The sequence below is a fragment of the Symphalangus syndactylus genome, chromosome 6, assembly GCF_028878055.3.
Source record: "Symphalangus syndactylus isolate Jambi chromosome 6, NHGRI_mSymSyn1-v2.1_pri, whole genome shotgun sequence".
In the NCBI taxonomy this organism is placed as follows: domain Eukaryota; kingdom Metazoa; phylum Chordata; class Mammalia; order Primates; family Hylobatidae; genus Symphalangus; species Symphalangus syndactylus.
In genome coordinates, this window is record NC_072428.2 from 54,767,415 (window position 1) to 54,789,563 (window position 22,149).

The 22,149-nt window shown below is 37.5% G+C and overlaps 1 protein-coding gene and 1 pseudogene across 4 annotated transcripts in view; one reads left to right on the forward strand and one right to left on the reverse strand.

Moving 5' to 3' along the window:
• Nucleotides 1-22,149, forward strand: part of PPME1 (protein phosphatase methylesterase 1) — an 88,624-nt gene that overhangs the window by 41,735 nt on the left and 24,740 nt on the right. For all 4 annotated transcript variants that reach the window (XM_055282879.2, XM_063641364.1, XM_055282877.2 and 1 more), the window contains exons 4-6: nucleotides 15,805-15,862; nucleotides 16,657-16,708; nucleotides 21,683-21,837. In XM_055282879.2, the coding sequence (XP_055138854.1) occupies nucleotides 15,805-15,862; nucleotides 16,657-16,708; nucleotides 21,683-21,837 (265 nt within the window). The remainder of the gene's footprint in view (nucleotides 1-15,804; nucleotides 15,863-16,656; nucleotides 16,709-21,682; nucleotides 21,838-22,149) is intronic.
• LOC129484601 (transmembrane 9 superfamily member 3-like) lies at nucleotides 8,729-14,109 on the reverse strand (annotated as a pseudogene).

A 22,149-nucleotide genomic window follows, 5' to 3' on the forward strand; every position in this document is an offset into this window, starting at 1 on the left:
AGTGGTTGCGTGGAATGGAGAGAGAATCTGTGTGCTTGGGGGAGGGAGAGCACAGTGATTGTGTGACTTTGCACTGGAACTCAGTGCTGCCTTGTCACAGTGGAAAGCAACACTGGGCAGGACTCAGTCAGTTTCCACAGAGGGAGGATTTAGACCAGCCTTAGCCAGAGGGGGATTACCCACTCCAGTGTTCTGAATTTGAGTTCTGGAAAGCCTTGCCACCCAAGCTAAAGGGTTCTGGGGTCCTAAATAAACTTGAAAAGCAGACTAGGCCACAAGGACTGCAATTCCTGGGCAAGTCCTGGCTGTGTGGTGTTGGAGCCAGTGGACTTGAGCAGCACATAACCTTGTGAGACACCAGGGGCAGCCGGGGGAGTGCTTACGCCACCCCTACCCCAACCTCAGGTGGAGCAGCTTGCAACTCTGGGAGAGACTCCTTCCTTCTGCTTCAAAAGAAGAGAGGAAAGAGTAAAGAGGACTTTGTCTTGCAACTTGGATATCAGCTCAGCTATAGTAGGATAAGGCACCAGGCAGAGTACCAAGGCCCATTCCGGGCCCTAATTCCTAGACAGCATGACACATACTGAGCTAAAAGGGAACCTGCTTCCCTGAAAGGAAGGACCCAGTCCTGGCAGGATTCATCACCTGCTAATTAAAGAGCCCTTGGGTCCTGAATAATCAGCAACAGTATTCAGACAGTATTTGCTGTGGTCCTGAGGTAAGACTCAGATGTGCTGGCTTCAGGTGTGACCCCACACATTCCCAGCTGTGGTGGCTATGAGGAAGGACTCTTTCTGATTGAGAAAAGGAGAGGGAAGAGTAAAGAAGACTTCATGTTGCAGTTAGGTACCAGTGGGGTAGAGCATCAGGTGGACTCTTGGGGTTCCCAATTCCAGGCCTTCACTCTTGGACAGCATTTCTGGACCTACCCTGGGCCAGAGGGGAGACCACTGCCCTGAAGAGCCAGTCCCAGGCCTGACAGCATTCACCATAAGCTGACTGAAGAGCCCTTAGGCCATGAATAAACACTGATGGTAGCCAGGCAGTACTTGCCATGGGCCTGGGGTAGTTGTAGCCATGGGGAGAGACTATGCCTGTGGAAAGGGTAGGGAAGAGTAGGAAGGACTTTGTCTTGTGACTTGGATGCCAGCTCAGCTGCAGTATAGGAGAGCACCAGGTAGATTCCCAAGGTTTCCAATTCCAAGCCCTGGCTCCTGGATGGCATTTCTGGACTCACCTGGGACCAGGGGCAACCCACTGCCCTGAAGGGAAGGACAGAAGCCTGGCTGGCTTTGCCACCTGCTGATTATGGAGCCCTAGGGCCTTGAGTGAACATACGTAGCCAGGCAGTGGTTACCGTAGGCCTTGGGTGAGTCCCAGTGTTGTGATGGCTTCAGGTCTGCCCCAGCACAGTCCTAGTGCTGGTGGCCACAGGGGTACTTGTGTCACTCCACCCTCAGCTCCAGGAAGCTCAGCGCAGAGAGAGACCCCATTTATTTGGGAGAAAATAAAGGAAGAGTATAAGAATCTCTGCCTGGTAATCCAGAGAATTCTTCCGGATCTTATCCAACACCACCAAAATAGTACCTCTGTGAGTCTGCAAGAGCTAGGGGCTTGGGGTGCCCCCTCATGCTGCTATGGCTGCAATGACCAAAAACTTAGATCACAATACCCAAGTTTCTTTGAATACCTGGAAAGCTTTCACAGGAAGAATGGGTACAAACAAGCCCAGACTGCAAAGACTACAATAAATACCTAACTCTTCAATGCCCAATCACTGATCAACTTTCACAAACATCAAGACTGTCTAGGAAAACATGACTTCACCACATGAACTAAATAAGGCACCAGGGACCTATCCCAGAGAGACAGAGATATGTGACCTTTCAGACAGAATTCAAAATAGCTGTTTTGAGGAAACAACAAAATTCGAGATAACAGAGAAGGAATTCAGAAAATTTATCTATCAGATAAATTTAACAAAGCAATTGAAATAATTAAAAAGAACAGAAATTCTGGAGTTGAAAAATGCAGTTGACATAATAAAGAGTGCATCACAGTCTCTTAACATAGTTGATGAGGTAGAAGAATTAGCTTGAAGACAGGTTACTTGAATGTACACAAAGGAGACAAAAGAAAAAGAATACAAAAACAATGCAGCACACCTACAATAGAAAATATCCTCAAAAGGGCAAATTTAAGAGTTACTGGTCTTAAAGAGGAGGTAGAGAGATTGGCATAGAAAATTTATCCAAAGAGTTACTGGTCTTAAAGAGGAGGTAGAGAGATTGGCATAGAAAATTTATTCAAAGAGTTAATAACAGAACTTCCCAAACCTAGAGAAACATATCAGGATTCAAATACAAGAAGGTTATAGAACACCAACCAGATTTAACCCAAATAAGACTACTTCAAGGCATTTAATAATCAAACTCCCAAAGGTCAAAGATAAAGAATTCTAAAAGCAGAAAGAGAAAAGAAACAAATAATATACAATGGAACTCCAGTACATCTGGAAGCAGACTTCTCAGTGAAAACCTTACAGGCCAGGAGAGAGTGGCATAACATATTTAAAATGCTGAAGGAAAAAAAAAACAACTTTTATGCTAAAATAGTATATCCAGTCAAAATATCCTTCAAACATGTAAAAGAATAAAGACTTTCCCAGACACACAAAAGCTTGAGGATTTCATCAACACCAGACTTATAAGAAATGCTAAAGGTAGTTTTCCTATCTGAAAGAAAAGGACATTAATGAACACTAAGAAATCATCTGAATGTACAAAACTCATTGATAAGTACACAGAAAAACACAGAATGACATTGTAATTGTTGTGTGTAAACTACTCATATCTTGAGTAGAAAGACTAAAAGAGGAACCAATCAAAAATATTAACTATGACAACTTTTCAAGACATAAACAGTACAATAATATATAAATAGAAACAATAGCTATAAATAGGTCGGGCATGGTGGCTCACACCTGTAATCCCGCACTTTGGGAGGCTGAGGTGGACAGATTGCTTGAGCCCAGGAATTCGAGACCAGCCCGGACAACACGGTGAGACCCCATCTCTACAAAAAATGCAAAAAATTGACCAAGTGTAGTGGTGTGTGCCTGTAGACGCAGCTACTTGGGAGGCTGAGGTGGGAGGATTGCTTGAGCTGGGAGGCAGTGGTTGTAGTGAGCTGAGATCACACCACTGCACTCTAGCCTAGGCAACAGTTTGAGACCCTGTCTTAAAAAAGAAAAAAGAAAAGAAGCAGAGACAACAAAAATTAAAAAGTGGAGTGCTGAAGGTAAAATGTAGAGTTTTTATTGGTTTTCTCTATGCTCGTTTGTTAGTTTATGAAATCAGTTTTAAATTGTCACCACTTTACAATAATGGGTTATACTATTTGCAAGCAAACTCAAACCAAAAACATACAACAGATACACAAAAAATAAAAAGCAAGATATTTAAACATACCACCAGAGAAAATCTCCTGCACTAAAGGAAGACAGGAAAGAAGAGAAGACCACAAAACAACCAGAAAACAAAGTCGCAGGAATAAGTCCTTATTAATAATAACATTGACTGTAAATGGACTAAACTCTCCAATCAAAAGACGTGGAGTGGCTGAATGGATACAAAAACAAGACCCCCTAACCTGTTGCCTACTAGAAACACTCTTTATCTGTAAAGACACATATAGACTGAAGACAAAGTGAGGGACAAAGATATTCCATGTTGATGCAAACTAAAAAAGAGCGGGAGTAGCTATATGTATATCAGACAAAATAGATTTCAAGACAAAAACTATAAAAAGAGCAAAAGTCATTATATAATGATAAGGGGGTCAATTCAGCAAGAAGATATAACAGTTATACATATATATGCACCCAACACTGGAGCACCCAAATAGGTAAAGCAAATATTGTTAGAGCTAAAGAGGGAGAGATGGGCCCCACCCAATACAATGAGAGCTGGAGACTTCAATACCCCACTTTCAGCGTTGGACAGATAATTGAGATAGAAAGTCAACAAAAAAAATTTACCTAATCTGCACTATATATCAAATGGACTTAATAGTTACCTACAGAGCACTTCATCCAGCAGCTGCAGCATACACATTCTTCTCCTTAACACATGGATCATTCTCAAGGATGGACCATGTTAGGCCACAAAACAAGTCTTGGATAACATTCAAAAAATTGAAATTACATCAAGTATATTTTCTGATCACAATGAAATAAAACTAGTAATCAATAAGAGGAGGAATTTTAGATAATATACAAACACATAGAAGATAAACAGTATGCTCCTAAATTACCAGTGGGCCAATGAAATTAAGATGGAAATTTTAAAATTTCTTGCAACAAATGATAATGGAAACACAACATACCAAAGCCTGTGAGATACAGTGAAAGCCATACTAAGAGGAAAGTTTATAGCTATAAGAGCCTACATCAAGAATGTAGAAAACCCTCAAATAACCAACCCAACAATGGATCCTAAAGAATTAGAAGAGCAAGAGCAAACCAAACCCAAAATTAGTAGGAGACAAGAAATAATAAAGATCAGAGCAGAAATAAACGAAATCAAAACAAAAAATAGAAAAGATCAACAAAATAAAAAGTTGGTTTTTGAAAACATAAAATTGGCAAACCTTTAGCTAGACTAAGAAAAAATAAGACCCAAATAAATAAAATCAGATGAAAAACGAGACATTACACCTGATACTGCAGAAATTCAAAGGATTACTAGAGGATACTATGAGCAACTATATGCCAATAAGTTGGAAAATCTAGAAGAAATGGATAAATTTCTAGACACATACAACCTACGAAGGTTGAACCATGAAGAAATCCAAAACCTGAACAGACCAATAACAAGTAATGAAATCCAAGCTGTAATAAAAGTCTCCCAGTAAAGAAAAAATGGGACCTGATGGCTTCACTGCTGAATTTTACCAAACATTTAAAAAAGAAATAACACCAGTCCTACTCAAACTATTCCGAAAAATAGAGAAGGGAATACTTCCAGACTCCTTCTACGAGGCTAGTTACCCTAATACTAAAACCAGACAGACAAAAACAAAAAAACTACAGGCCAATATCCCTGATGAACATTGATGCAGAAATCATCAGCAAAATACTAGCAAACCAAATTCAGCAACACATTACAAAGATTATTCAGGCTGAGCACAGTGGCTCGTGTTGGTAATCCCAGCACTTTGAGAGGCTGAGGCGGGTGGATCACTTGAGGTCAGGAGTTCAAGATCAGCCTGGCCAACATGGTGAAACCCCATCTCTTCTAAAAATACAAAAATTAGCCAGACATGGTGTTGTGCACTTCTAATTCCAGCTACTTGAGGCAGAGGTGGGAGGATTGCCTGAACCTGAGAAATGGAGGTTGCAGTAAGCCAGGATCATGCCGCTGCCCTCTATCCTGGGTGACACAGCAAGACTCTGTCTCAAAAAAAAAAAAAAAGAAAAGAAAAGAAAAGAAAAAGATTATTCATTATGATCAAGTGGGATTTTTTCTGGGGTGTGAGGATGGTTCAGCATATGCAAATCAATCAATGTGATACATCATATCAACAGAATGAAGGACAAAAACCATATGATCATTTCAATTGATGCTGGAAAAGCATTTGATAAAATTCAACATCCCTTCATGATTTAAAAAAAAAAAACTTAAACTGAATATAGAAGGAATGCAACAAATAAAAGCCATATACAATAGACCCCCAGCTTGTATCATACTAAAAGGATGATAAATGAAAAGTTGAAAGCTTTCTTGTAAGATCTGGAAAATGGCAAGGATACTCACTTTCATCACTGTTATTCAACATATTATTGGAAGTCTTAGCTAGAGCAGTCAGACAAGAGAAAGAAAGGGCATCCAAATTGGAAAGGAAAAAGTAAATTATCCTATTTTGCAGATGATATGAACTTATATTTAGAAAATCCTACAGACTCCACCAAAAAACTGTTAGAACTGATCAATTTAATAAAGTTACAGGATACAAAATTGATGTACAAAAATTAGTAGCATTTTTATATGCCAACAGCAAGCAATCTGAAAAATCAAGAAAGTAACCCTATTTACAGTAGCTACAAATAAAATACCTAGGAATTAGCCAAAGAAGTGAAATACAATGAAACGTATAAAACACTGATGAAAGAAATTGAAGAGGACACAAAAAAGAGAAAGATATTCCATGTTCATGGGTTGGAAGAATCAACATTGTTAGAGTGTCCATAACACCCAAAACAATCTACAGATGCAACACAATCCTATCAAAAATACCAATGATATTCTTCAAAAAAATGGAACAATTCTGAAATTTATATAGAATCACAGAAGACCCAGAATAGCCAAAGCTATCCTGATAGAAAAGAACAAAACTGGAGGAATAACATTAACTGACTTCAGATTATACCACAGAGTTATAACAACCAAAACAGCATGGTACTGCTATAAAAACAGACACATAGACCAATGGAACAGACTAGAGAATCCAGAAACAAATCCATACATCTACAGTGAACTCATTTTCAACAGAGGTGCTAAGAACACATGTTGGGGCAAGGACAGTTTCTTCAATAAATGGTGCTGGGAAAATTGGATATCCATATACAGAAGAATGAAACTAAACCCCTATCTTTTGCCGTATACAAAAATCAAATAAAAATGAACTAAAGACTCAAACTATGAAAGTACTAAAAGAAAACAATGAGAAAACCCTCAAGGAAAGATTTTTTTTTTTTTTTTTTTTGAGTAATACCCAACAAGAACAGGTAACCAAAGCAAAAATGGACAAATGGTATCATGTCAAGTTAAAAGGCTTCTGCACAGCAAAGGAAACAAAATGAAGAAACAACCCACAGAATGGGAGAAAATATTTGCAAACTATCCATCTGACAAGGGATTAATAACCAGAATATATAAGGAGCTCAATAACTCTAGGAAAAAAATCTAATAATCTAATTTTAAAATGGGCAAAAGATCTGAATAGATATTTCTCACAGGAATATATTCATATGGCAGACAAGCATATGAAAAGGTGCTTAACCTCACTGATCACCAGAGAAATGCACATGAAAACTATAATGAGGTATCATCTCACCCCAGTTAAAATGGCTTTTATGCAAAAGACAGGCAATAACAAATGCTGGTGAGGATGTGGAGGAAAGGGAACCTTCATACACTGTTGGTGAGAATGTAAATTAGTAAAGCCACTATGGAGAACAGTTTGTTGATTCCTCAAAAAAAAAAAAAAAAAAAAACTAAAAATAGAACTACCATATGCAGCAATCCCACTACTATGTTTATAGCCAAAGGAAAGGAAATCAGTACATCGAAGAGATACTACACTCCCATGTTTATTACAGCACTATTTACAATAGCAAAGATTTGGAAGCAACCAGTGTCCATCAGTAGATGAGTGGATAAAGAAAATGTGGTACATATACACGAAGGAGTACTATTTGGTCATAAAAAAGAATGAGATCTCTGTCATTTGCAACAACATGGATGGAACTGGAGGTCATTATGGTAAGTGAAATAAGCCAGGCACAGAAAAAATTCACATGTTCTCACTTATTTATGGGAGCTAAAAATTAAAACAATTGAACTCATGGAGATGGAGAGTAGAAGGATGGTTACCAGAGGCTGGGAAGAGTAGTGGATAGGGAGAAGGAGGTGGGAGGTGGAGGACAATTGGGGATGGTTAATGAGTACAAAAATATTTAAATAGAATGAATAAGATCTTGTATTTGATGGTACAACAGGGTGACTACAGTCAACAGTAGTTTACTCTGTATTTTAAAATAGCTAAAAGGGTATAATTAGATTGTTTTCAACACAAAGAAAGGATAAATGCTTAAAGTGATGGCTACCTCATTTGCCCGATGTGATGGTTATGCATTGTTTGTCTGTATCAGAATATCTAATGTACTCCACAAATATATACCCTTACTATGTACCCACCAAATTTTTTTTAAAAACAATACCACTTTTCACTTATCAAATTGGCCAAAATTAAGTTTGAGGATATTATGTATTTGTGGGGATACCTATTTCTCCACACTTTCACCAATACTTGATAAACCTCTAAGAACCTGTTTTGTCAGCCAAAAAAACTGCTAATATTTTCCCAGCTGACTTCTTAAGAATATGAGATTATCTGAGATAATCTGGTGAGATTACAAAGTGGTACAGAAGCATGTTATTACTACCCAGTTCTTCCAATCTTGTCTCTGTTCTCTAGGGTTAGGATAGTGGGCCTTCATTTTGGGTATACATTAGAATCACCTGGAGAAGTCGAAAATGTATAAATAACTTTGGCCCGTAACCCAGTTCACTTGAATCAGAATTTCTGGTGGGTTTGCCCCTGGGCAGTAGTATTTAGGTGATTCTGTTATGTAGCCAGGATTGAAAATCATCTGGAACCAGGCAGCTTGGATTTGAAAATTGGCTCTGTCACTTATTAGCTATTTAGCCTTGGGCAAGTTACTTAATCTCTCTGTAAAATGCTCTTATCTGTAAAATGCTGAAAATTATGTCTAAGTAATAAAGAGTTGTGAGGAGAAAGTTAGGTAATTCATCTGAAGCACTTAGATTGCTGACTGGCACATAGATTTAGTAGATATTAGCTCCTACTGCTATTGTTGCAGTTATTGCTAAACACCATAATATTCTAGTGAGAAAATGGTTGGTTAAGTCTAGTTCTTTTTTTTTTTGTCAGGAAATTTTATTTGAACATTCTAAAGCAATAATGCCTTAGATGTTACTTAAGTGTCCCAGACAGGATTAACAAAATTAAATGTCTCTAAATTACAAATTTGGCTCCTGTAGGAGTCTCAGAAAATAAACAGAAGAAAACATCCCCCCTCCCAAAAGAAGTATGACACACACATTTTGAAGAAACCCCAATGTTTCATGCAATGGTAGGCAAGATGTAAAAGGCCATCCAAATCACACATTTCTACACCAATCATCATAAGAAAAAAGTACTCTGTAGTCGATCTGTACATCCAAATGCATTTGGGAATGTACACCTACGTTACATTATTTAATGTTATATACATCTATTACCCACCCCCCTTGTTGTTAATAATTTCTTATGTAAAACCTTCATTCAAACCCAAAAGATGTAAGACTAACTTGGGGGGAGAAAAGATAATCACTTTAGACATTCAGTTAAAATGTAGTTTATCTAAATCTCAAAATGTTTAATAAAAACAAGTATCTTCTCCATTTAACACTTTGCTTTCTAACTGTACAGTAAATTGCATTGTAAAGAGTACACCTCTGTCTTCAAGCTGTATCTTCTTTGGATGGAATTAAGATGTAACTGTATAGTTTTAAGATAAATAAATGGGAAGTTGGTCCAACTAAGATGACAGCAGATATATTACATGCAGGATTTAATAGTTTCTAATTCTCTCTTTTAAAAAAAAAGGATGCAGTTGGATTGGGAAAAAAAAAAGTCAAAAAAGAACCCAGATTCAATATATAAAAATGTCCCACGATAGGTCGACAATGGCAGTAAAAAATAAGAGGAAAAAAGTAATCTTTCTGGAACATCATTTTTCAATAACATAGAAACACTAAGTGCCAGGAAGATTCCTATTCATGTAATTTTAGCATCCAAGTTTCCCTCTATTTATTTGATTGGAACAAATGCTTTAAATAAACTATTTGTCCTCTTCACTGAAGAGAGCTGGTCTATTTCATCTTTAATGAGCTAGTTTTTGGGAAGATTAGCCATGTGCTGTAGTAATGCCTACTGCATAAAATCCAAGCATTTGCTGTGAACAGTTGGAGAAAGCAGTCAGGAAGAACCTAGGATCAATGGAAATAGATGTTACTTTAAGCCATCGATGAAAGAGAGACCCACAAAGTACCCAGTGTGTTAAAGCCCAAATCTCTTCTTGCGTTTGTTTGTTTTTGCTGTGCAAGTTCCACCCCTATGAAAAAGAAATTGATCCGAAGTTCCAGGTTTTCTTGGGTCTCTAGTCAATTTTCACATTAGTATAGATTTTTCGGACAAAGACACTTGTTCCCATGTAACCAATCACTCCACACATTATCCCCAAGGCTGTGCTAAATACCGCCATATATCCAAAGTAAAATGATGTTTGAAATAAGCCATACATCTTTGTTTTGAAAAAATAGTAGTAAAAGGAATACATGTAAACATAGATTGCAGTCGATGCAGCAGAGAGAAAACTTGTCCATTGCCACCGGTAATCTTCTGCATTTAGTAGAAAATATGTGCACACAATAGTCACACAGACGGTCACAATGCACAGGATAACCAGCACCAGCATCATGAAGCCATAGACAAAATATATCTTATATGCCCAGAAAGACGTGAAGATGAAATACATTTCAATAAAGATTGAACCAAAAGGTAAAATTCCACCCAGGCAAACAATAACCGCAGGCTCCATGAACCATTTTTTTCTCTGATATAGGACGAGGCACAGCATTGATACGACAAGGAAAGTTGGGCTGACCTGACAGATTTCGGCCAAGTATTGTACCAACAAGATTTAGAGGAAGAATAACAAAAAAACAGATGCAACAAATGGCCACCGTTGTTCCAAAAGGAATGGCTCTTGAAGCATGGTAATAAATGGCTATGAAATTGATGAAGAAGGCAGTGCCACACACCATAGCTGGGATAAGGAATGCCCCAATAAACATCTGCTTTATCCATCTCCTTCCTCCTTGTCTAGCATACAGACTTCCTCCAAAATAACCATTCACTGGAGACGTAGCAGCATAGACAAATACGGCTGTACTGAGCATTGATCCCCTGTCAGTATATAAATCTTCTATCATTGCAACAATAATAACAATGAGAGACACAGCAAATATCTGACATCCAGAACCAATCAGAGAGGAAAATATCGGTGACTTGATGGTCTAATACATCTCCATGCACCTGTTTCCATCCATATTCATTTCCTAGGTCTCTATCCGTATCATCCATTTCTTCCTCTTTACTGAGCATAATCTTTTCTTAATGTTCTCATTAAAATCATTGAAACTAAGCCCACCAAGAAGATCACCATCAGGAAGGAGTTGAAAATTGAAAACCAGTGAATCCGATGTTGAAAAAAGGACGGATCAAGATATTTGTCAAATCGATCTTCAAATTTCACATCTGACTTTTTCCATTTTACTGAATATGACATCTGGATTTTAGTATTCGGAACCAGTTTCACCTTTCCTTCACTAGTTAGATTAACATCAACAATTCGATTTCCATTAAAACCTATTTCAAGTTTTTTGTAGGTCCAAAGATAGTAATCTTCTCCATTTTCATCAGCCTCACCAACAATACCCCATATTGGTAAATCATCTATGTACATCTGGTACCAGTAATGATTTTTTTTATGGCATATACAAATGCGTCTCTCTTTTCTTTATCTAAATCAATTTCACAGTAAGTGGCTGGCATCACATTATCTTTAAATTTAATATCCAGACCACTAAGTTCCAGTTCAGCCCCTTGAAGTGCTTCTCCCAGAGTTACATGGTAATGACTGATACTTTTTTTTGGCCCCACACAGAATGGAAGTGAAAAGTATTTATATGTTTCTTTTTTTTTCCTTATTTATTTATTTTTATTATTATACTTTAGGTTTTAGGGTACATGTGCACAATGTGCAGGTTTGTTACATATGTATCCATGTGCCATGTTGTTTTGTCACACCCATTAACTCGTCATTTAGCATTAGGTATATCTCCTAATGCTGTCCCTCCCCCCTCCCCCCACCCCACAACAGTCCCCAGAGTGTGATGTTCCGCTTCCTGTGTCCATGAGTTCTCATTGTTCAATTCCCACCTATGAGTGAGAACATGCGGTGTTTGGTTTTTTGTCCTTGCGATAGTTTACTGAGAATGATGATTTCCAGTTTCATACATGTCCCTACAAAGGACATGAACTCATCATTTTTTATGGCTGCATAGTATTCCATGGTGTATATGTGCCACATTTTCTTAATCCAGTCTATCGTTGTTGGACATTTGGGTTGGTTCCAAGTCTTTGCTATTGTGAATAGTGCCACAATAAACATACGTGTGCATGTGTCTTTATAGCAGCATGATTTATAGTCCTTTGGGTATATACCCAGTAATGGGATGGCTGGGTCAAATGGTATTTCTAGTTCTAGATCCCTGAGGAATCGCCACACTGACTTCCACAATGGTTGAACTAGTTTACAGTCCCACCAACAGTGTAAAAGTGTTCCTATTTCTCCACATCCTCTCCAGCACCTGTTGTTTCCTGACTTTTTAATGATGGCCATTCTAACTGGTGTGAGATGGTATCTCACTGTGGTTTTGATTTGCATTTCTCTGATGGCCAGTGATGATGAGCATTTTTTCATTTTTTTTTGGCTGCATAAATGGCTTCTTTTGAGAAGTGTCTGTTCATGTCCTTCGCCCACTTTTTGATGGGGTTGTTTGTTTTTTTCTTGTAAATTTGTTTGAGTTCATTGTAGATTCTGGATATTAGCCCTTTGTCAGATGAGTAGATTGCAAAAATTTTCTCCCATTCTGTAGGTTGCCTGTTCACTCTGATGGTAGTTTCTTTTGCTGTGCAGAAGCTCTTTAGTTTAATGAGATCCCATTTGTCAATTTTGGCTTTTGTTGCCATTGCTTTTGGTGTTTTAGACATGAAGTCCTTGCCCACGCCTATGTCCTGAATGGTATTGCCTAGGTTTTCTTGTAGGATTTCAATGGTTTTAGGTCTAACGTTTAAGTCTTTAATCCATCTTGAATTAATTTTTGTATAAGGTGTAAGGAAGGGATCCAGTTTCAGCTTTCTACATATGGCTAGCCAGTTTTCCCAACACCATTTATTAAATAGGGAATCCTTTCCCCATTTCTTGTTTTTGTCAGGTTTGTCAAAGATCAGATAGTTGTAGAAATGTGGCATCATTTCTGAGGGCTCTGTTCTGTTCCATTGATCTATGTCTCTGTTGTGGTACCAGTACCATGCTGTTTTGGTTACTGTAGCGTTCAATAAATGTAATCCAGCATATAAACAGAACCAAAGACAAAAACCACATGATTATCTCAATAGATGCAGAAAAGGCCTTTGACAAAATTCAACAACCCTTCTTGCAAAAAACTCTCAATAAATTAGGTATTGATGGGACGTATCTCAAAATAATAAGAGCTATCTATGACAAACCCACAGCCAATATCATACTGAATGGGCAAAAACTGGAAGCATTCCTTTTGAAAACTGGCACAAGACAGGGATGCCCTCTCTCACCACTCCTATTCAACATAGTGCTGGAAGTTCTGGCCAGAGCAATCAGGCAGGAGAAGGAAATAAAGGGTATTCAATTAGGAAAAGAGGAAGTCAAATTGTCCCTGTTTGCAGGTGACATGATTGTATATCTAGAAAACCCCATCGTCTCAGCCCAAAATCTCCTTAAGCTGATTAGCAACTTCAGCAAAGTCTCAGGATACAAAATCAATGTGCAAAAATCACAAGCATTCTTGTACACCAATAACAGACAAATAGAGAGCCAAATCATGAGTGAACTCCCATTCACAATTGCTTCAAAGAGAATAAAATACCTAGGAATCCAACTTACAAGGGATGTGAAGGACCTCTTCAAGGAGAACTACAAACCACTGCTCAATGAAATAAAAGAGGATACAAACAAATGGAAGAACATTCCATGCTCATGGGTTGGAAGAATCAATATCATGAAAATGGCCATACTGCCCAAGGTAATTTATAGATTCAATGCCATCCCCATCAAGCTACCAATGACTTTCTTCACAGAATTGGAAAAAACTACTTTAAAGTTCATATGGAACCAAAAAAAGAGCCCGTATCGCCAAGTCAATCCTAAGCCAAAAGAACAAAGCTGGAGGCATCACGCTACCTGACTTTATATGTTTCTTGACGATTATGGTAGGGCCCAACAGTATTCATCCATCAGACAACTTCCTCTTTATCTTGATACGTGTGTTCGTGCTCGTCCCCCTGTGCCCGGGGCGGCGGCAGCAGCAGCAGCAGCAGCAGCAGCAACAACAGCGCGACGGCCGCCGCCACGCCAGGAGCGCCAGGCAGCGGCCTCATCCTCCGCGCCCCACGGACTCCTCCGCCGCTGGCGCCTCCGCTGCGGCCAATTCGCATCCACAGGGGGCAGACAGACGCACGGGGCTCGGGCCCAGCCGCTGCCTCCTCTGCCGCCGCTGTCGCTGTCACCGCCCGCTCCTGAGCCTCCCCTGCCCCCCCAAGTCTAGTTCTTAAATAGCTGCTTTCCACTCATCCATTTCAGAAGTAGCAGAGTTGTACTGTTTGTGACAAGATCTGGAGTAGCTACCATACATCTGCTCTTTTTTATTATCTTTAAAGCATGTGTTAGTCTGTGAATTTACTTTGCTCATTTATTTTTTTCTAGTCTTCCTCCACCATAGTAGAATGTAGATATCATGAGAACAGGAGTATTGCCAGTATTTTTCCCTCCTGTAACCCCATTACTCCATTGGTGCCAGATTTTTATTAGAAAGATTTGTTAAATAAATAAATGAAAATTTTGTTTTTAATATTTGTAGTGATTTTCTGACAGGCACCTATGATTGTAAATCATTGCTTTCAAGTTAAAGATTGGAATTTCAAATATATGTTTTGTTTCTGTTTTGTAAACCTGGTTCTATTCTTTTATCTAGAGCAATCAAGCAAATTCATACTATCTTTGCCACTTAATTTTATTTCTAACATATGGATTTGTTTTTGTCACTGAAGGCTTTACTGTCACTAAATAACTCCTGTAAATTAGCAAATAGCTTTCAGGAACAAACAGCAAAGTATAGTAGAATTTCATTCCATTGTTGACTTTAAAAGGTATACATTAGAATAATAGAAATAGAATCAGACTTGATTTTCTAGGGGATTTTAAAAATATGACTTAAGAATCTAACTTGTTTTGTGGTTTACGTTGACTTTTGTATTGGTAACTTACCTTGGGTCTAGTTCTGTTTTTACTCCTAATTTGTTATGTGACCCTGGGCAAATAATTTTCTTTCTCTTGGCCTCAGTTTTCTCATTCATAAAATGTGACGGTTAGACTAGACAGTTCTCTTATTCTTAAAAGTTAAAATTTGGTGACATTTGCTAGCCCTAATTGTGATATATTATTGTCAAAGAATCCAGTTTAGTTGAGGAAGAAGATCCCCAATTATTTCAGATTTTTTTCACCCTCTAAAATTGTACCTCCCCCATGATATTATGATTTCTTTTTCAATACATTTTTAATAGGTACACAAGCTGGTATGTTCTGCAGTATCTGTCTTAAGTGAATCTTTAGTAGATTCCATGAGTTCTGCTACTTTCAGCAAATTTCATGATTTGAATGTCATGTTTCTGTGATGTCTTGAGCCAAGATATAAACTGACTCACCGTCCTTATCTAAGGGATTCTCTCTCCAGAGTAAGGAAAAGATATCCAAGGAATATAGATGAAAACCAGAGCTCAGAGGGTCATTGTCTAAAGGCTCTTAACTGTGTGTGTCAAGAAAGGATAGGAAGAATTAAGATTGAAAGAGGGATTTAGGTAGAGAAAGCCATATTTTGAAGTTGGGACAGAACCACAGTATATGCCAAAACTGGTAGAAAATCATCATTCTCTCATTTTGCTTAAAACTAGAAAGTCTTTTGATTCTCTTGGGTCCTTTGAATTCTGATGGCAGTTCATTTTACGAAGTTATCATTGGGAATTGGGCGAAATTTGTTATCCTAGATGTGTCTTAACTACTTTTCCTTTTTCTCCTAGGCAGCGATTATTAGTAGAGTTCAGTGTAGGATTGTGGCTTTGGATCTGCGAAGTCATGGTGAGTAAAATTCTTAATTAGCCATTAACTGGATTATAGTCATCAAGCCCCTTTGAATAGTCGTAACTATTAGAAATTTCAACGTGGCCATAAAATAACCTCGTCTATTCCATTTGAGCTTTTGTTGTTGTTGTTGTTGTTGGAGATAGAGTCTCATTCTGTCACCCAGGCTGGGGTGCAGTGGCACAATCTCAGCTCACTGCAACCTCTGCCTCCTGGGTTCAAGCAATTCTCCTGCCTCAGTCTCCTTAGTAGCTGGGATTACAGATGTGTGCCACCATGCCCAGCTAATTTTTGTATTTTTAGTAGAGACAGGGTTTCACCATGTTGGCCAGGCTGATATCGAACTCTTGACCTCAAGTGATCCATCCACCTCAGCCTCCCAGAGTGCTAGCATTACAGGTGTGAGCCACTGCGCCCAGCTTGATTTGGGCATTTTGAAGGAAGTCCTAGCTTCTAGTCTTTACAAATGTATGTGTGTGTATATATATTAAAGTTTTATATATAGTATTTATTTTTGTATTTTATATGTGTTAAGCTAAGAAAAGGTCCTTTTAAGTCAAATTCTTATGCCGATGTATAAGGAATGTGGATAAATCTTTGCTAGGCTACTGTAATTATCCTTCTTAGGATAACTATAACGATTTTTCTGAAGAAAATCCTTGCTAAACTCATTGTGTAAAATTGTAAAGTCCCTAATCCATTGTCCAAAGATGATATTTTTAAAAGAGAATACTTCTGCTTTTATAATTCCTGTCTGTGGGAATTTTATTTTAAAAATATTTTCATTTTAGGTGAAACAAAAGTCAAGAATCCTGAAGATCTGTCTGCAGAAACAATGGCAAAGTAAGTAACCAAATATTTCTTATACATTGCCTGTCTCCCATCACTATTATAAATAGTACTATAACTTTATCACTTTCCTGATGAGATTGTTGGAGAATAATTACCACAAGGAAAATTTTACTTCTGTTCTCTCTCCTCTACTTTTGGTTTCTCCTTACTCTTTAATCTTGAAAGAAACCTGCATCTTTCTTGGTATGTCCAATGCAATGGTCATCATATAAAGCACATGAAAATTCTTCAAGGCACAATTTAGTTTGTGAAGGCTTTTGAAAAGTTTTCTTCTGTTGATGGAATTGCATTGAATCTGGGTACGTACCTATCATGGTCTTACGCTTGGAAAAGTAGTTGTATGCGAGAGGCCTTGAGAGTATCTCCTTCAGGTATCCTGCACACATTCTTCGTCTTATGTCATAGAAGGATGAGAACATGATATTAAAAAATGACAGTTATACCCCGGGCCTAAAGTAAAAAATGAATGTAGCATATTTGGTGGCTCTTAAAACTGCTCACTCATCAGAATCACTTGAGAAGTTACTAGACATACGGATGACTTGACCCTACCCCAGATCTACTTCTAGCAGTGGAGTCTGGGCATTTATATTTTGATAAAGCTCTGTATAGGAATCTGATGGAGCCAGTTCAATGATTGTTGTTTGGGAATCACTGACCTATAGCATAAATAGGATTCTTCTAGCCACTCTGCTTTAATACATACTCTCGCAGGTATTTGGTCACTTTGGCCAAAAATATCTTGCCCTCTTTTACTTTAGCAGCTTTAATTTAAGAATAAACATTTTCCTTCAGAGCCCAAACTGATGTGGCAATAATTTTAATATTATTATTTTTTCACCGTCTACCTGGAGATAATTTGTTTTATTATTATGGTAGATGTTATTTGTGTACTTTTTATCTGCCAACTTTCATTAAAGTATGAACTAAGCATTTATTAATAATAAATCATTAACTTATTTTATGTAATCATTTATTGAAATTAATCCTCATTATTAACTCTGTAATACAGATATACATACCCTTTTACAGATGAGGAAACTGGCTCATATAGGTTGAATAACTGTATGAAGTCACACAGTCAGTAGATTGAATTTATGGTCATTCAGCTATAGTCCTTGGCAGAGAGAGAGGGAAAGAAATAATGTGTATAGTATGAATATCATTCCACTCAATGAACATATGCCTTAAAAACTATGAAAAGAGAGGTAAGAATCTGTTCCTCCAGTTATTCCTACTGCCTTTGTTAATATGAGAGCAATATATCCTCAAACAGTCAAGCCTGTTAGTGATACGTATAGGAAGATTTGTGAATGATTTTTAAGGAAGTAAAGGGTTTCTTGACTTTTAACAAAAAAGTGAAATACATCATCTGAGTGTCCAGGCAGTCAGACAAATTGATGATGATGGCTTGGTTGACATTCTAGAGGAAATTGAAGAATTAATTGAGAACCTTAAGGAAACATGGACTAAATAATAATGTTTCAGTCTGGGGCTTATCAGGAAAGAGAAACCACGTAGTAATTTGAATAAGTAAAGTTGAATATAAAGAATTATTCACTATAACAGAGGATTGGAATGAGCGACTGGTAGTAAGAAGTAACGAAAATTCTTAATAATATAGGAATAGCAGATATAAGGAACAGCCACTACTCCCTTGGGCTGAAGGAGTGCACCCAGGGCTGAGATCTAGACCTTGTTGGAGAATGCACGACCATGGCTTACCGAAAGTTAGAACTTGCTGAAAATCTGCCCTTTGGAACCCAACAGAATTCTGCCCTCTAGGGTATAGGGAAAGCTATTCATGGGGAGGTATCTCACCAGAGGCACTTGGCTACAAAAACACTGGGTTGGGGAGGGCTAGAGTACTGGAAAAGCCACTTGTGCTGGAGGAATTGTGCAGGAATTGGCAGGAGTTGGATATTGGGGGAAGTTCTGTGTTTCTCTAGCACCCTCCATTAACATGGCTTAACATCATGCCTACTGGCAAGGGAAAAATATTTACAGGCCTCACATCTATTTTTGTAGAGTAGGCAATGAAGGATGAATTGGAGTTGAGGTAGTAAGTTGATAACTGGCACCAAAACAATTTTTCAATGATAAAAATCATCCACAGTAGATGAAGATGATGACCAAGAATCAAAAGGGCGAACAAATTGGATTCTTGCTGAAATTATCCAAGCAGTAAAACATTTGTGTGATTTCTGAATTCAGTTACTGTGGGAAAAAAAAAAATCTCAAAATAGGCATACTTATTATCAACTGCAGAACCTAAATACTACATAAGAAAGTATGTGAAAAAGCCAAAATTTGAGCTTGGGTCATTCTGATATTCCAATTTCTGTGATGCACAGTAATGCTTCTCAGAAAATTAACCTAGCATTAAAATATGACAGAATCCCTTTAAAAAGCATCCCTCAAAATTGTGATACATCCAGTTACAGTCTAGATTTGTAGGTAACCCTTCCTATTTCATCTTTATTGTATTTCTCTGGATTTTCAGGACTTATCTCAAGTAAGGTACTTGTTGACTGAATGCTCTGCTTGATTTTAATAACAATAAATTTCTCTTGGTGGTAGATGATCAAGTGATTGATCGTAACTACCTCCTACCTGGGTAAATATGCCTTTCTTAAGCTCAGACACGATGTTCAGTTGGTGTGTTTCAGACCTCTCTACCTTTGTGCATGAGGCAGATATTGCAGAACCCCTTTAATTCGGTTAATGTGTATTTTAAGGAGACTTGGACTTAGATAATCGTCCATAGCATCCTTTTATTTTACTCATTATTTATCTGTTACCAACCGAAAGTTTCTTGGAATTGTTCAATAATTATTCTGGAAATTACATATTGATATTTAATATAAACATGTTTTAAACTTAGTCTTTTCTTTAAAAAAAAAAGTTTGCCCCCAAAATTATATCCAATGTTGTTTTAGATTAATTAATTGAGCATATAATTTTTTCTGGTCTGTTATTTTAATATGCAGAATTAGCTTTGGAATACTACCTGTTTTATTTTTTAGAAACTGTATGTATAATAATTTCCTCTGTGTTACTTACTCTAAAGACCACATATTATCGAATCTTTGTTCCTGATATTTTCCAGTGGCCTCTGAGCAAAGGCATCATGGTTTTGACTTCATGAAATTACTCTGAATTCACAGTACCCTATGCCAAGGGGAGATGGCTTTACCATTTATGCCTGAGGTTGCAATTTTTTGAATTTTTGCACTCAGAACTTGGTGATGACCTTGGGCAGTAGGATATAAATAACTCCCACATACTTAGTGTTGCAGTAGTGGAACGCTAGGCATAAATTGGTTAACCCATTGAAACACTGAAAATATGTTTCAGTGAGGTAACAAGAATCTGCAGCTCTTTTTACTTGGTAGAAATGCAATAATATTTTTATAGACCCAGTGAGAAAATGCAATAATATTTTTATAGACCCAGTGAGATTAATTGATTAATACAGAACCTTCTAGACAGGGCTGCTGAAGGATTACATTAGGTGATGTTATAAGAAAAAGAAGCACTGAATAAGTATTAGTTCTCTTTTCTTTCCTTCATATCATTTTGTCTCCCAGAGAGAATTTTGTGTTAGTATAGAAGCAGCACTGGTGTCAAAGAAGCTTGGACTTTTCATCTTAACTATTTGTTATCACTTTGGATGACTGCCTGAACTCCTTCACTTTCTGTCTTAATCTTAAATTTCAGTCCGAAGGAATATTAAACTATTTGTTTTCACTTACAAAGTTTGGTGGCCTCCCTATCTCCCATTCAGATTGTCTACAATTGCCGAGGCTACCCTATTCACTCCTGCAATTGTTGTATGAGATTTTAAAAATCAGGTCCTACAGAACTAATAACATTTGCCTTTGCCATTATAAATACTGTAGAGACTATATATGAAAGTCTGTGTTCCTACATTGACACTTGCTATATTTGGTTAACACTGTGTGAGTGCTTAAGGTATGTAGTGACTCTCAGCAAGACAAAACTGTCTTTTGAAGTTGAACCAGCCACTCCCAAAAGAAGGGAGTAGAACTAGCCTAAAAATATATATATAATAAGGCAGTAGAGCCAGTGGGTCTCCAGAAACACAACTTACTGTTCTTATCCACCTATTGCTATAGCAAGGAAGGCCTACATGTAATTAAAAACCAAACTTCATACTTCAGTTCTAATTTTTAAAGCTTTAAAATTAGACTTTGTTAAACAGGTCCATTCATGATTGAAGATTAGAACCAAAGCCAATAAAATGAGCTCTGAACACCTTTCTAGTTTCTCAGAGCACTGTACTTACATTTATGTTCATCCTTTAAACAAATGAAAAATTGTAAATAATAATTAACATTTGTGAAGCATTTTACTCTTTCGAGGTGTTTTCTTGTTCACTTCTCAGTTAATCCTCAAAGCAATCCAGAGCAGTCAGTGATATTTTTATCTTTTTTTATAGATGTTGAAACTCAGTTTCTGAGAGATTAAGTAACTAATCCAAAATCACATAGTGAAAAATAAACTGAGGCTAAGGCTCATCTTGTGATTCTGAGGTTTACTACATTATAATGCTTAATACATTTTTTTCTTGTTTTATAGATGGGAAAATTGAAACAGAGCAGTTAAATGATTTTTCCAGAGTTTCAATCTTAGGTTCAAAATAAAGGTATATGTTTATGTAATTGTACTACATATGTGGAACAGTGAAAGTGTGATATAAAGGAAAATTCAGTAATTTGGGTTCTTAGTCCTTTACCTGCCATTTATCAGGAGAGCTAGGTGTGCGGCTACACATATTGATGCTGGGGACATGTTAGAAGGTTTACACAGGTATGTTTGTAAGATGGCCCAATAGACTTTTACAGTTTCCCAGCACTGTTACACACCAAAGAAAGGAACTGGGAAAGAACCGTTTTTAGTGTTGTCAGAAAGCATTCTTAGATCTTTTTCTTCTCTTTGCAGAGACGTTGGCAATGTGGTTGAAGCCATGTATGGGGACCTTCCTCCTCCAATTATGCTGATTGGACATAGCATGGGTGGTGCTATTGCAGTCCACACAGCATCATCCAACCTGGTACCAAGCCTCTTGGGTCTGTGCATGATTGATGTTGTAGAAGGTGAGTTTTCTTAGCACTGACCAAATCAGGATTTTACTTATAAGAGACATCCTTGGTAGATTATTACCTTGTCTTAGTTTATTGTTGATTTCATTCATCTTGAAATATGTCCCTCTGTCTTTATATCTTTTTTAAGTTTATACAAGATAACCATTTTTCCATGTCATCAAAAACTCATTAACATCTTTTTATGGCTGCATAACATTTCAATCCTATCATAAAAAGAAGCTGCCATGTCTTTTCTGACCCAGCTTCAGAAGTCACACTGCTGCTTGTGAATACAAGTCATCCTCTTCAGTGTGAGGGCATGAC